The sequence below is a fragment of the Aedes aegypti genome, chromosome 3, assembly GCF_002204515.2.
Source record: "Aedes aegypti strain LVP_AGWG chromosome 3, AaegL5.0 Primary Assembly, whole genome shotgun sequence".
Classification (NCBI taxonomy): domain Eukaryota; kingdom Metazoa; phylum Arthropoda; class Insecta; order Diptera; family Culicidae; genus Aedes; species Aedes aegypti.
The window spans coordinates 173,034,211-173,050,836 of record NC_035109.1 but is presented as its reverse complement, the minus strand read 5'-3'; the positions used below and the strand labels follow the sequence as shown (position 1 = coordinate 173,050,836).

Genomic DNA, 16,626 nt, shown 5'->3' with positions numbered 1-16,626 from the left:
CATAATTTGGTCACCTTTTTCAACAGTACTTGAAGAAAGGATAGAGTCAGTGCAAAAACAATTTTTATTATATGGTCGGTGTTCAGACGGTGAACCAAGTGCTTTTTCTTTTGCATCTGTATCAAAATGGCATCGAAAAAATCAGAACTGATGGAGTTCTTAACGTGTCTTTAGAACGCCAAAATATCATCTAGTCCGGTCTGTCTGAACACCGATCATATTCTCTTCGCAATTTAGGTTGGACTGAATTCCCATTACCATCTTACAAAGCTAGATATATTTTAAAAATTAAACACCTCGTGAACATGCAATGATTTAGTTTCTAAACTATATTTTTTCTTATAAAGTTGATTCACCAAAATTGTTATCTAAACTAAACTTGTATGTACCATTCCGACGTTTACGTCATTTGGAGCTATTTGCAATCAGCCATCACCGTACTAATTATGCAAAATTCGGGCTATTGAAATGATGACTATTCATAATTTGTAATTTATTGTTTTATTGATTACGTTAGCATGTTGGTTAAACTGTATATCAGGTCAAGGAAACAGGTATGGTAAATATACAGTAGTGGTTCAAATAAAACTTGACAGGTTCATGAATCAACTAGGTTCCTCAAAATACACATAATCATAATAAATATTTCGATTTAATTGCCTTTATTTAGTCCAAGGCAAAGCTAAAACAATACTTCCGAGCAATATATTAAGAACGACACATAGGTAATTGAATGTATAAATGAAGTTCTCTGTAACTAAAAGACAATAAAAAAATAGCATAAACAATTGCAATTCCCTGGGTGAAACGAATAGAAAATTAAATTTTTGAATGATTCGATTTGAAAGAAATCGACGCACTTTCGAAAAGTATCCTTTTTTCTGCGGAGCTGCGGAAAGGGGTTTCCACCCCGATGGGAATCTAATATTAATTTTCCTAGGCATAACTTTTTGATTCTTAACGATAAGGTTCGTTGCAGTGCCTTTCCTTCTTATAGCAGAATCACTAATACAAGTTACTAATGAAAGAACGTTTTCAACTATAGCGCACTCTATGGTCGGAGCAGTTTTTTATCCATATATTTGGTCAATTTGAATCTGAATGATTCCGCTCAAACTTTCACAGTAGCTTCTGGGAGTCTGAATGATCAACTTTGTGGATGTAATTTAAGCTGACTATAAAACAAAACCAGTTCGAATTTTCAAGTACACTGATCTAGAGAACCTGACAACCATTCACGTTGAAGATTTGATCGTTTGGTTGCTTGCTGGTGATGACCAATCGATCAAATTTTCAGCTCAGTAGATTAGTGCTCTTGAAAATTAAAGGTTTGGCTTCATTTTTTCATTCTTCAGATTTTGTAGTTTGATCATTATTGGCCTCCCTTGTTACCAATTTTAATGTTCTGTCGAATGACCTAATTTTAGAAGAGACAAAGCACACTAGAAGGAAGTTAATTGAATAATATAATTAGTTTGCAACTGCTTCCATAGATGATTTCGTATGCGATTCAGAACACCATAAAACATCAACTAAATTGCCACCCAAAATGGCATTCGGTGATTGAATTTCAATTATAATTACTTCACAGAAAACCACGCATGCAATTTTCGTCAAATCGTCGATTTATATTCATAATGTGTCGCATCTTCCACAGGGAAAACGTGTGCGTGGAGCGCGAAGAGCAGGATGAGGAAGTCGACGGCGAAGACAACCACGAGATTGCCGTAGATGGCGGCAACTTCCAAAGTTTCGGCGTCTTCAACATGAACTTTGAATCGTGCGCCGAACGGCAAAACAAACATGTCTGCACGTCTGTGTGAGTGTCGTGAGGGCGTGGGCGATGGCCATTAGTGTGAAGATGAATCTCCGATCGTCAAGAACACAAATCTGACGAACCGAACAGCTGAGAACTTGATCGGTTGGCCATTCGCTGGTGCTGACCAATTGATCAAATTTTCCACGTGAATGGTGTCTGGTTCTGCAGATTTGTGCCCTTGATGATTTGATGTGCGGTTTTAACACTAGCTTATTCATCTTCACCTTATGGGTGTGAACGCAATAATGCGACTCATTTTAGGTAGGCATTTCAAGCTAATGGTGGGTCTTTTTCTCGTTTTCCGTTTGCAATCGGGGTGTTTTCAGCAAAAACAATAATGGACGTAAGCGAACGGTTAAGGTCACTCGTCAATGCTGCCATGGCTATGCCCGCCCGAGAAATGGACCGCCAAATGCTCAGTGCGAGAAAGTGGATCTTCATCCGATTGCGGAAACTGCGGAACGACTCGGAGCGAAGGAGTTTGTCGCCACGTTGAAGAAGAGTGGCTTGGAGTCGATGTTGGAGAAGGATCTTACACTGTTTGCGGTGCCAGATAGTGCTTACAGTCAATTCACCGAGCAGATGTGGGAAAATGTAAGTACTAATGCTATTCACATTTCGCCTTCAGGCTTTCGCGTTGTTATACTTTGTACAACACCTATGATATATATGCTGTCATTATAACACAGGTATTTATCGACACCAAGCGTGTGTTTAAATAAAGGCATTCCTCAAAGATCTTGTTTAGAACATCACAAGACAGTTTTTGTTAACAGTATGACCTTAAATAATGCGGAATAATCGCCCTATGGAGATTGAAATCGCGCAATAACACACTATGTGTTATTATATCTTGAATAGGAATATTCTAAAATCCACTAACTTGAATCCATAACTTGAAGATCTGCCATTGTAAACCTTCTTCTTGAAATATGATCTTGGCTATGTCTAAAGTTCTACAGAGGCCATTTGAAGACATAACCTTATCAATATATGATCCAGCGCTTTGGTTAAAAATATTTGTAAAATATAAGTTATGTACCTTAAATCCATTGTATTTGTAGAAACAGTTCTGAACGAATTTCCACTAGCCATCAAGACTAGTGATTTGGCCACCCATTACGATACTAATTGATTGTTCAATCAAATATATAAAATACTCATAATTCCATCAATAATAATTAGTTTTCAAAGACTGCCAAAGGGTACCTTTAGATGTTACAACTCATAGAAAATTGTAGTATACTGAAAAGTGTTAACGGTGGGTACCGTAATCCGGGGGCAAATTGATCACTATTTCACAACTTTTTGTCATGTTTTTCTTTGGAATTCAAAAATTTTCAATTTTATTTCGGTAAAATCAGTACTTCATTGATCCCTATCAGTTGATGTAATCTATTTTTTATAAAATAAAATTAATAATTTCTTAAAATTAGTTATGACACCAAAAGTTTAAAATGACACATTGGGGCGAAATTGATCGCTATATAATGAAGAATATTTTAGAATGTAAAATTTCCCTGTCTACTAAATTTGGGTCTCCTGAATCTGAAAATGATATCAAAATTCTTACTGCTCGTGTATATCTTTATTTTATTGCAAAATAAAACTTTGTAAATCTGCATAATACGCCTGAAGGTATGCAATTTCCCCTGAAATAAGCTCGTTATTCAACAATATACGGTTTTATGAGCAAAAAAACTATTCTTCTAATGCTATACGATTTCAAAACCTGGCGAAAACAACTGACGTTTCTCACGTGGTCTTATATCAGCATTAGTGGTGCAGAGAAGCACGGTGGGCTGATACCCAAGTAACCAGTAAGCACGATAATGCGGCACGGTAACAGCATTATATGCGCATATAGGGTAATCATTTGATGCATGTCAGTTTTATATACGCATATAATGCTATTATAATGCCAGAAAAGGCGAAATAGCGTGCCATTATAGTGCCAAGATATAACCGTGCTTCTCTGCACCACTAATGCTGATATAAGACCACGTGAGAAACGTCAGTTGTTTTCGCCAGGTTTTTAGGGCGAATATTTTATGCTTTCGCACCCGCAGCCAGAGAGCTTTCGCGTATGCGGCCAAGCAACTGGTACACGAGGTAAATGAATGAATGAATGAAAACGGAAACCTCTAATAGTATGCAAAATATGTAATAAAATGATACAGATAGTACTTCTCCGTATCAGACATATTCGTATTGGTAGATTTCATCCTTTTGAGGACTTACAATTGCCACATTTTGATCCTCGTTATGATGATGAAATTCCTCATGTTGCATCTCGAACCTGCGACACCCGTATTATTGAGTTGTTGTCCTGCTCCTTTGCTCATACGGCCGCATAAGATGAATAGTATTTGTTCATAGAAAACTCCGCGGTTCGTGGGTTGGTTTCAATTCACTTATCACCGAATCTTCGACCAAGCGCATAACAGTCCATCTAACAGCAATTTGAGGCTGTTCTGTTTTACACCGCTTCTGTTTTACTTCCACTCCGAATAACAAACTCTTCAAAACTTCGTCAAAGACTATTCGCGGGAACTTCTTCCACCAAAACTACCAAACTACCACTTGAACTAGGAACTTCAATAAAACAGAGTTTATTGGAACCGAAATAATTTATGTTTTAATAATCTCAGAACAAAATTGAACTTTATTGCCTAGCAATCTGTTGGCTACTAAAAGAGGCAAACTGCTTTCCTAGCCACACAAGCTTCTTGTCGGTTCGGCTTATTACCTACACATATAATTTTTATCATTCGTGTTCTATCTCTGTGTTGTGTGGTCATTTTATCAGTGTTATCAGTACCTGCATGTGTACTTCTATAGATGTTTCATGTGTTGTGTTTCGCGGAGTGTATAACAGTTTGTTTTAACCTATTTATTCCTAGCTGTAAGTTTAAGTTCATTGATAATAGTATTAAGTTTTAGGAGTTTGAATTAAATTCAAAATAGTTCGCTTTTTTCAATTGGTCAACAGTATTGGAAAGAAAAGTGACCAATTTAAACCATCACTTTTCTTCGTCATAAAACCTGCAATTGTAGTAGTGAGAAGATTTATGTTTGACTCCCTCTTACCAGTATATGCAAACACAAAGCACGTGGTATATCTGTCAAAACACTGGATGGCATTTAAACATGCCTTCTATTCGAATATAAAGCCAATATAGTGCTTATTTGATGCCTGTATGCATCAGGCTTAGAAGCATTAATGATGCTGTAATAGGGTTTCTATGCAGCGGAAGTGCTGTTATAAGGTGTGTAAGCATATGTGGTGCTATTATAATGCATGTACGCATCTATGATGCTGATGAGGGGTTTATTATTAGTGCTTATGGTTACTTGGGTAATTAGCTGGAGCGTTGAGATAGGTTCTAGATGTTTAGCATAAAATGCAGTTGGAGTTCATTTGTTCTTTTTTACAATACCTATGATTGCAGAACCTGGTTGCTTTCGATCCGGTGATGCGTGCCAAACGACAAGCCGACATTTCCGGAATGACCGCTCGGGATTTGATTTTGGCGCATGCCGTAAATGGGTCCTATCACATCGAAGACGTCAGTAACGAGCAGCTGTTGAAAACGGAACTGGAAGGCACCAACATCCGTGTGAACATTTTCCCACGTGGGCCCTCGGATAAAGGCTCAGATCATCCCTATCGGTACACCGCCAACTGTGCGCCGCTTTTGAAGCTCAACCATGTTGCCGAAAAGGGCATTGTCCACGTTGTCGATCGTGTTCTGCTACCCGTTAGAAGAAACATCATGCAGATTATTCGTGCCCGTGACGACATGACCGTGTTGAGAACCATCCTGGAGAAGACTGGCCTGAGTAAAATGCTGGAAGAGGTCGGCGATGACAAGCATTTTACTGTCTTTGCTCCGAACGACGACGCTTTCCTGAAGCTGGACAAAGACATTCGCCGCAAGTTGAAGGCCGGCAGCGGATGCGCCACCAGTAAGTATATCTTTTGTCGCTTTGACCGATGAATCATAAAACTATTTTTTTTTCATTCCGGTTTTAACGCATGACTGAAGTGTAGTCACACTCATTATTCAAATCGGACAATCGGCGTAAGAATTACAATTAACTTTGGGCTATCCGCTACGTGAAGTTATTGTTCTAGTCGCTTTCTATATCATTCCGTTGTTTTTTTTTTGTTTTTACTGCGGTTACGATTTATTCGCCACATGTGGCGTGCTTTAAGTTTGGCGATTTCGTCATGCTTATTTTGGTTCCGACTGGCCGGTGCAGAGTTAAGAATAAAGAATGCTTGAGTATTTTTTTTTGCATATGGATTAAGGATCTTTTCACACGTTTTTATATGAACGAAAATAAATGCATAACAATGGGTTTTTGGCGGTTTGCACATTTTTAGGCAACTTTATGGAACAATATGATTATTTATCAGAATATTTGAGGTAATTCTTAACTTAAAATGTGTAATGTTAAGGTGAAGATGAATCGAAGAAAAAATTCAAACTTTCATGTACACAAATCTGAAGAACCGAACACCAGTTTGAGCTAAAACCTAATCGATTGCTTACCACCAGCTAGTGTCTAATCGCTTATGTTTTCAGCCTAAACGGATGTTTGGTTCACCATATTTGTGCTCCTGGCTTCGCTCCATCTTCACCTTAAAGCGATGAAATTGTGACTAATGCAAGAAGCAGTTGAAGTTACAGAGTGAGATTCACATCATTTAAAGCAAAAAATCATTTATTTGAGCTACACTAGTTATTTTCTAATGTCCGCTGCATACTGTATGCTGAATTCAGCGATGGAATATTCCCAAAATTATCCAGTTCACCCATTTCAGTGGTTTTCATAGAACTTATTACTTTTTAGCAAGATTGTTGTGGGCGATATCATTGTATCATTGCTACACATTTCATACTTTACACATACTTTTGCATCTGTTTACATGGCCAAAATATCCTCTAGTACGGTCTGGCTGAACACCGACCAATAAGTAACGGATTTTTTTATTATGGTTTGTTTTGTTATAATGCCGAACTGTTTTCTTGAAAGATTACTTGATTGAATTTAACGAGAAAAGTTGCAAAATTCCAATTTACCATGTTCAGCAGACTGATGCAAATTTTGAAAAGTTGGCTCCCGTATGCTTAACCGATTTATATTATGGTAAATAGCATCCTCCCAAAGATTGAAATGATTCGGAAGAAATTTGACTGTGCACAAGCCATTTGAAGTTTATATGGAGATAAATATGGAATACGCCAACTTTTTGTGTTCAGGCCTTTATCTCCTCGACATAATATTTTATAGAAAAGTGAACAACCTCTGCTCATGTCTCATCCTTCCAGCTACAACTTTACTGAAGACCACATTTTAATAGGACTTAAGGATAAATTGCTATTGTTAATCATAAACTGGGTTTGAATTTTGCATGCTTAACCAACTGCTTGGCAGGCAACACTGGTGCTCCTGGCGGGTAGAATAGATCAAAGTAATCCAGGCTACTATGTTCTACAGCAGAACAGCAGTGTTGCTCTGAATATAATTGAATGATCATCTTAGCATGATGTAGACTTTGTTATCACTAATAACAAATTATCTTTACGTCCCATCAAAATGTGGTCTTCGGCAAAGTTGTAGCTTGGAAAATTTTAGAGTTTGTTCACTTTTCCATAAATTATTATTACGAGCAATTAGAGGACTAAATACAAAAGGTTTGTCTTTTCCATAGTAATTTCTATAGAAACTTCAATTGGGCTGTGCACAACCAATTTTTTTTTCCAAATCACTTCAAATTTTGGGAGAATGATTTTTATCATAATTGACACCGTTTAAGCATAGGGGAGCAAAAACTTCAAAATTTGCATCATTCTAATGTTCAGGCTTTGGAAATGGCTTATGAACTGAACTTTTAAGATCGATCTCGGTAAACGGATTGTTGAAAATCTATATCGCCAAATCTCTAAATCTCGTTAAATGTTTACCAATTCTCATTACATTTGCCGAGATTTCGGTAAAAATTTGGGATTGCCGACTTTTTGGCAAAATGAGTATGAAATTCGATGTTAAAATTACAGAATTCTTTGATGTTGAATTTACAATAAGCACCCCAGATTACTGAACCACAAGGAGAATCCCTGAAGAAGCTATGAGGTGTAAATAATAATATAAGGCTAAGAAAGTACCCTCAGAAGCAGGGTTGGGAAAAATCTTGAAATTCACTCTACAGTAGCCAAGCAAAGCAAATCACAGTCAGCGAAGCCAGTGAAACTCACGCTCTTCGCTGCTGTAGACAAAAAGCCTTGAAAATAGTGACACACCCGTTGCTAAGGGCAACTCAAAATTACTGCAGAAAAATGTTATATTGCTGTTTGCATTTGAGATGCAAATGTTGAGTAAACGTCCTCCATATGCGGTAACACAACATAGTCAAAGGACACCTAGCAACGATTCCATAAATTACCGCCGCCCTAGCAAGAAAAATCTATCTTTGACATCGCATTTCTTGTGAAAAATCTTACCGCGTTTGGTGTTCCCGCATTTGATATTTGCATTTCAAACGCACACAGCAATATTTCCCGCATTTAGAGCCTTCAATGACACTAATGATTTAGAAAATTCATGCGCATAAAATAAGCAAGGTACTTGATGAGATTCACGCTTATCGCATTCCAGAGCTATATTTTCTTTGATATTCCCCAAAATTGCACCAAGCAAAAAGTTGGGTCACTTAGCTTTTCATGGAATATTTTTTTTGACAATACCTAGATAAACAAAGGACTCACAAGCTGCTTTTAGTATCGCAGCGGAATCTTAAAATTTTGAATAATGTTTTTTAAATTCCTAGCAAACTCTTGGATAGACGTCAATCCCTGTATGACTTCTAGGTAAGATCCTGTCGATTTCTATTTCTACTTCAGAGTTCTAGTGGTTTTCTTTGGATTCTTAGCGGACACCTGAAAATTCTTATCGGACTGTAAGGGTTTCATAGCGGGATCCTGCGAATATCATATGGTTGATTTATAATATGCTAGCTGAACTTCTAAAACTCAACCAAACTCATATCAAATTTAAGTTTTGAGAAGCTTATTTGTGTATTCTACGAAATTGTGGGCCACAGTTAAGAATTTTGGGGTGCTTAAGCTACTAGTGGGCCGCATGTTGAGCATAACTGTTCTATACTATTTCTCAATTATTTCTAGGAAAATTTTCCATCCATATATCTGTGGAAAATCCAAATGAGTGCTTAGTCAATATTCTGTTTTGAAAAATATTATAGTGTCGGTATATTCTGATTGATTTCAACTGTTTCTGTGTGCCCTTTTGAATAATAAATAAATTTATATCAGATGCCTTACTATGCAAAGAACATTATTTTGAAGAGCCATTTTCAATTGATCGAATATTGTCAAATTTGGCAGCAGAAGCGATAGCCATTAGACCACCAAAAATTTGACGCTTGGACTTAAAAGAAAAAATGTTATGTTCATAACTAAAACTTTTTTGTAACTTTTTTCCCAGCACTGCTCAGAAGTATAATCTACTGTACCAGTCAGACTAAGGCCTCTGCTGTACATAGACGTCTCCATTCGACTCGGTCCATGACTACCCGTCGTCAGCCACGCATTCTTTCGAAGGGTTCGTAGATTTTCCTCAATTGGATCGACGGTAGGATTGGTTTCGAAAACCTAAGTAGTAGTAGGTCTAAGTAGCGTATTGTATGTAGATGGTTAGCTCAGTGCGATGGTGAACTTTGCTCGATTAAAAAGTTCCGCGGAGTCCAAAGTAGGCACGATTTCCAGCTGCGATGCGTCTCTGGATTTCTCTGTCGGCGGTCACCAGTGAGCCGAAGTATACGAATTCTTCGACAACCTCGATTTCATCATCGTCAATATGAGCTCGGGGTGGAGGCATGTAGTGTCTTCTTTTGAGCCCCCTCGTTATCATGTACTTCGTCTTCGATACATTTATGTTCAGTCTGATTCGCTTAGCTTCAACCCTTAGTCGAATGTACGTATACCCCATCGTCTCAAGATTCCACGTTACAATATCAATGTCGTCGGACTTTCTAAACATCGTGCCACACGTGTTTCTGTCTCCAGAAGACCGAATTTTGTATGTTCCGTGCCTCGTTCGCTCTCGTGCGGTGGTGCAGCTGCAGCATTCTCGCTCATGCTGTATTCCTTAACTGCTCGCATTCGCCGTCGTACCAGTCGTTTCTCTGATTCGAAGCCAATGCTGCGCCAAGCTGCTCTTCCGTTGGTAGGGCAACTTACAAATGCTGCATATTCCTCGGCTACTTATGAGTCCCATACTCGCCTGATGTTGAGCCGCGGCGTTCGGTTTCGATGCAAGTTGGAAACCGTCGAAAGTTTTGAGCGCATACATACAGCAACTTGGTCGGGAGCCGGATAGTATTCTTGGCACTTTTGATTCACTTTGGTAGTGGGATTTTTTTAAGCCACTGAGCTCAATACAATATGCGTTGTATTGAAATGCAAAATTCGCAACTAGGGAAAGTGTACCAGTTATGGCCATAGTGGTTCCCTATTTGGCCATATGCAAAATTCGGATACCTTTCAAATTTTTAATCTTTTCGAATGTTTTAACATCAAGATATATCCTATATCTTACTGCTAAAACACAAAAAAACTTTTCAAAATATTGAGACTTTCAAGTTATCACGTGTGGCGAAATAGGGAACCACTATGGCCATAACTGGTACACCTACCCTACATTGCAAAGTTTCAGAAAATTCGGTCGAGAAAAACCCCCCAAGTCAAAGTGAATCATGGTAGTGCCCAAGTGATCTACATTCGCTATGCGGTATGTGCGAACATTGGTGATGTCGAAGAAGAATTTTCGGTCGATTAGAACGTGGTCGATTTAGTTTTCGGTTCGATTATCAGGTTATCCCCAAGTGTCCTTATGGATATCTCTGCGGAGAAATAAGGTGCTTCGGACTACCATACCACGAGAGGCTGCGAAGTTGACGCATCGTTGGCCGTGCGTTCAACGATTTCATCCGTTATCAACAGCATCATCCGTCGTATAACTGCTCCAGCTGTGAGTAAAACGTCGCCTTCTTATCGTTGTGTCTCCCTTCGTATGGACAGTGTACGTTGATAATACTATACTGCCCATACTCGCATATCAGTCCCATTTATATGAGAAATCCCAAGATTATGGTAGGTAATGTTATGCGATAATGGGCAGTGTAGTTGAAGAAACGGCCTTTTATCCTCATCTTCCACATCCTTATAATGTTCGGCTGCCATCCGATATCACGTTCCTGCATCCTGTTCAACACTATGAAGCCAGTACCTAGCTCATTTGTGGTATCACAGCTTTTGTAGAAGGTAGCCGTTTCCACACCTTCTGTTCAGTCCAACAAAGTTCCTGTAGCGCAACGATATCGAATTTACTGAGATGTAGTTCGTCATAGATTAACCTGTCGCAACATGCGAAACCAAATGACTTGTAGTTCCATGTTCCAAGATTTCAATCGTAATCCTTGTTTCGTCGCGTGGGTCTTTGCCGATTGTTCCGAGTCGTGTTTTCTCCTATGTTATTCGCAATAAGATTTTTACGGGTGGCTTAGGCCTATGCCGTGCCAACACTCCTGTCTTGCCGGAGCGCCATCGTGCCAGCTCTGTTGAATATTCGATGAAAGGACGATTGCGCTGATAGGGATTCCACCTTGTATTTAGCTGTTTGCGATGCAGCATTTGTCACACAGCCGCTGGATACCAGAACAGACGCTATTTAAGCCGTACCAGCCTCACAAGTATATTTGAGCGAATTCTTTGACTATTATCGCCACCAAATTTCAAACGCCACAGGATTTTTCTATCAAAACACACTGATTAAAACATTCAGATGATTGTTTCTTCTGTCAACTTCACAATGACGATATTTCCGAGCCTGAACAAACTATTTCGCCAAACATGTGACCAATTCAAATGAATTCGTCTCAAAATACGACTGATTGAAGAGATTCGCTTACAGTATTAATGGGAAAGCTTCCGAAGAAAACGAAACTGCCGACAATAGTAACAATGACCTGTTCGAAGCGTTGGTAAAAAGAGAATACGTAAATTCCTCTTCTTGAAAGAATTGCTGCAAAACTTCTTGAAGAATTGTCTCTATGCATCTTAAGTGAAATGTATGTAGCCAGTTAGAGTTTTTCATGGGGGTATGCTAGAAAAAACAGGTGTAATTCCTGAAGAAATATTCAAGGAATTAGTTGGCATCTTGCAAAATAATGCAATTTTGGAGAAACCTTAAAAATCGGAAATAATTCATATTATCATTTAGAACTAGATGAATGCAAAAAAAAAATGGTTAGTGAAGTTTTCCGATGTATTATTAAAATAATTCTTAGACGAATACTTGGAGGAATCTTTGGAAAGGTTCCGGAAGCAATTCCTGAAGTATTTTTTTGTGTATCATCGTATCATCGAACCTGCCACACGATATTACGAATGCGAAAATGGCAAGTTTGGTAAAGAAAGCTCTCAGTTAATAACTGTAGAAGTGTTCATAAGATCACTAAGCTGAGAAGCCGACTCTGTCCCAGTGGGGACGTTAATGCCAAGAAAAAGAAGAAGATATCGGAACGTTTTGTAATTGAACTTTAAATCATTCCTCTCCTGGCTTCGACCATATTCATACTGCAAATCCCTAACATATTCTTATCTAAGAAAGTTGAATCCAATGCCCAAAGCATGATATTGCTGTGTACCCACGAAGTCTCATTAAATGTTTATCAAAATACTTGATTATTATTACCATTTTCAAGTTTTAGATGGATGAACGAAACATCAGTTACAATTAATGTATTATATTTCCGTTTTAGATATCCTGAAAAATCACATCTTAGATATCACTTTCTGCTCTCTGGCTGCCGTCAACGGAGTGAAAACGACTACCTACAACATGCTGAATGAAAAGCTGGAGTTTGAATACGCTTCTATGGCGAAAACCGAGGTTGAAGACATGTCCAGCAAAAAGGAACAACGTTTGAAAATCAATGGTGTTGCAACAATCGGGGAAACGGATTTGATGGGAACGAACGGAGTTGTCCATGTTATCGACTCTGTGCTGTCTACAGATAGCGGCATGCCGATCTCAAATACGCTGGCCAACCGCAATTTGACAATCTTTAAGCAGCTGATCGATGATGCCGGTCTAGAGGATGAGTTCGATAGCCTTTCCAACAAAACGTTCTTCATTCCTTCGGACAAAGCTTTCGAGCAGTCCGAGGCTGGACAGTACTGGATCAAACAACTCAAGGAACACCCAGAAAGCTTGCGAGATAATGCTCGTCTGAGGGAGTTTTTGCAATACCACGTGGCTGAGCCGTTGATTAAGACGTGTGATCTTCAGGAGAATATGGTTAAAACGGGTGCAGGGCAAGAACTTCGAGTTAATTTGTACAACACGGTAAGCATACTATTGGGCTCAGATTGATCAATACTTGAATAAATCAAATTTCGTTTTTCAGAATCCCGTCTTCACAAATATTATGAATCGTGCCACAGTTAATTGTGCTCGTTTGATGCACTTTGATGATGAGACCTGCGGATCAGTGGTACATGAGGTCGATAAAGTCCTTGAAGTGCCAAAATCGGTAAGTCGATGCATAATTGCATTATTTCAAATTTCTAAATCAAAAATTGAAATACTTTTCAATATCTCAGGATCTTCTGGGAGCTCTCAGAGCCAATCCCGACTACAGTATGTTCCTACAACTGGTTGAAAAGGCGAATCTTACCGAACTGCTCAGCACGGCCAACGAGAGTTTCACCGTGTTCGTGCCAAAGAATGACGTATTTCTCGAAGTGAAGGAATGGTTCGATGAAACAATGCAGAATGCGGACGACCTGGATAACGTCATTCGATGGCATATTGTCCCGAACGTTGTGTGCTGCGCCGGAATTGTTCAGTCTGATTGGCCATTTATTAGAACTACGGAAACCATCAATCAGCAGCGTCTGAAATTGAATCGCGACCGTCGCCCGCAGGTGCAGAATGCTGGCATCACAAAGTGCGACATTGTCGCCAAGAATGGAATTATTCATGAGATTAACGACGTTATTAGTGTGCAGAAGAAGGTGCGCGCTGAGGCCCAAGGCTTCCCTAGTTTTACCCGACCACTTACATTCTGGTTTAAATGAGCAACGTGAAAGAAATCTCGCAACAAAATGCACTGAATCTATTTGTTTAAGAACTTATTTAATGCTCTTATATTTTATAAACACTGATCATCCTACTTGTTAATTATTTCAACAAGTGTACGATACTGTACAATCGCTGTAAGTTTGTCTGAGATCTAATAAAGTTTCTATTTATATCAAAGTGTGGTATCTGATGCATGAACTGAAAAGAAATCATGGTCATGGGTGTAGTCAGAGAGCGGGACAGGACGTTGGATTGTGCTTAGGGAAGAGAGCCTCCACGATCAATTTCAGCTTGTCTGGGCACATATCACCTGGTGTCGAAAAGCCCTTGAATTTTTTCTTAACGACTGGATACGCATTACTCCACGGATTGGTGTATGCATCTTAGCACAGCTCCTTGTAACAATTAGATTTACTAAGCTTGATCTCCTGTTTGAGTGCAGTGCTAGCTTCTCGAAAAGCTGCCCTTCACTCCCTTCTCTCCATTTCCGTCCCTGCTCTCTAAGCCCGACTTCTGGCTCTGAGACAAGGAGCGCGAAGCGTGCTGAACGTGTCATTCCACCAGTAAACTGGTCGCCGTTTGTTTCTCGGCTCCAGTTTTCGCGGCATAGTTGCGTCACAAGCCGTTACCATCCTTATGTTGATAACTTCGTTATCGCCGTCTTGACGAACTGCCACTACGAATAGTTCGTTGTTCAAGGCTGTCGTCTTCAAATTCCGCTCATTTTTGGCGCAGGGCTCCGTTGACCGATGTGATAACGAATCGCTATGGGTGTACCCCTAACAAACTCTCCAGTTAATATTCGATGACAGTACAGGACTGCAAAACGTTGATAGATTCACTTCCGTTTCTCCGAAATGTGCTAACGGAGCATTGTTTGCACAATCGTACATCTAGCTTCGCTAAGGCTTCCTGCAGGATGTATTCTTTTGCGTTGGTCGCTCTGCTGCCCTACACCACAGCCCAACATTGGCGTAGGAACAAGGTTGGGGGGGGGGGGGGTAGGTGTCAGGGGGGGTTTCAGGGGGCCTGAAAATGTTACACGCCTTCTCGGTGAGAATCCAACTCACCACTCCCTGTTCACTAGATAGGGCGTGTTATCCCTACACCACGAGAGGACTCATGGGACAGACGCAGAACGGCAGAAGTTAAGCTGGATTCGATTTCAGCTCAATAATCACGTGGAGACACCGGGGTGCATTCGTGTCGCATAAAAAATCGCTTGAGTCACTTATATATATTTTTTTCCTCTTCACTTTATCTTTATCTATTATCACTTTTAACGCCATACCCTGCTCCCATTCATTTCTCCTTCAACATTTCCTCCATCTTCTTATATTCCCAGCAGGTTTCATCCTTCTTAAACGCATCTTTTTTAGAGTTTGCGATAAACATCAATTTCTTTCAGGAACAAGAGCGTTTCTCGTTGTCATCGTCATTACACAAGGATTCGCGCAGAATCGTCGGTTCGATTCCGTACTTCTTTCGAGCATTATCGTATTTTCTGCAATGCAGAATCATGCGACCAACGTCAACGACCGTTCCACAGCATTCGCAAACCGGAAGTGACGATTTCTTCAACAAGAATTTGTGAGTTAGTCTTGTGTGTCTGATGCGAAGTCGAGTGAGTGTCAGGATGATATTGCTGGTCGGTAATCGTTTAGAGTGTTCGAAATTATCGAACGTGCTGGCTGGGGGGCGTGGTTGGGGGGCGATGGTGGTTACTCTGCGGGAATCTTCTTCGGATGCGGACTTTGACGACCGGGTGAACTGTTGTTACTTCTGTTCTGTCTTTTCTTCTTCTCCCCACAAGTTATTTTATGGCAAACGTCCATTATGCCTAACGTATTTTATGCTTAATATATGTTATGCTTAGACATTAGTATCTGTTATGCCTAATGTCTTTATGCATTACGTTCATTATGCCTATCGTATTTATGCCTAACGTCTTTATGCCTAATGGGGTATACTCGTTGGATCATCCCACTGTGTCCGGTTGTAGAGTCTAACAACCAGAAACGAGGATACTGCTACGAGCTGGGATCAGCTAAAGATACCCAAAAAGCAACGCCTGCCAATAATCTACCCCCAAAAGATAACAGCGACAAAACATCGTCTATCAAGAAGAGTACCAAAAAAAAGTAACAGTGAGGGATAGAATTGAGACTACAGAAACTTTGGTTGGAAAGCACGTACAAGACCATGTGCTTAAGAGTAGCAAGCACATACCGAACGGTTTCTTAAGAGGCTGTGTGCAACATAGCCGGGATGACGCCCATCGGACTCATCATCAAGGAGGACGTTGAATGCTTCAACCAAAAAGGTACCAGTGGCGTCCGCAAAGTGTGTAAAAATATAACGCTCAGAGGTTGGCAGCAGGAATGGGATAACTTCAATAAAAGTAGATGGACCCATCGGCTAATACCAAATGTTTCAGATTGGTATACAAGAAACTATTCCACCTCACTCAGTTTTTGTCAGGACATGTTTGCTATAGGCAGTACCTGCATAGGTTCGGGCACTCAGAATCTCCTGCGTGCCCTAACTGTGCTGGTGTGGAGGAAACGGAGGAGCATGTCGTGTTCGATAGCCCACGTTTCATTGTTGTGAGAGATCGCATGCTCGCTACATGC

At 39.8% G+C, this 16,626-nt stretch overlaps 1 protein-coding gene across 2 annotated transcripts in view; it reads left to right on the top strand.

The window, feature by feature from the left end:
• Window positions 1-14,170, top strand: part of LOC5570891 (transforming growth factor-beta-induced protein ig-h3) — a 59,568-nt gene extending 45,398 nt beyond the window's left edge. Inside the window, exons 4-9 of one of the 2 annotated variants that reach the window (XM_021854069.1) lie at window positions 1,658-1,819; window positions 2,146-2,413; window positions 5,272-5,788; window positions 12,669-13,255; window positions 13,317-13,442; window positions 13,513-14,170. In XM_021854069.1, the coding sequence (XP_021709761.1) occupies window positions 1,658-1,819; window positions 2,146-2,413; window positions 5,272-5,788; window positions 12,669-13,255; window positions 13,317-13,442; window positions 13,513-13,989 (2,137 nt within the window). In that variant the 3' untranslated portion in view covers window positions 13,990-14,170. The remainder of the gene's footprint in view (window positions 1-1,657; window positions 1,820-2,145; window positions 2,414-5,271; window positions 5,789-12,668; window positions 13,256-13,316; window positions 13,443-13,512) is intronic. The other variant, XM_021854070.1, reaches the window with a different exon arrangement.
• Window positions 14,171-16,626: the final 2,456 nt, after the last annotated feature.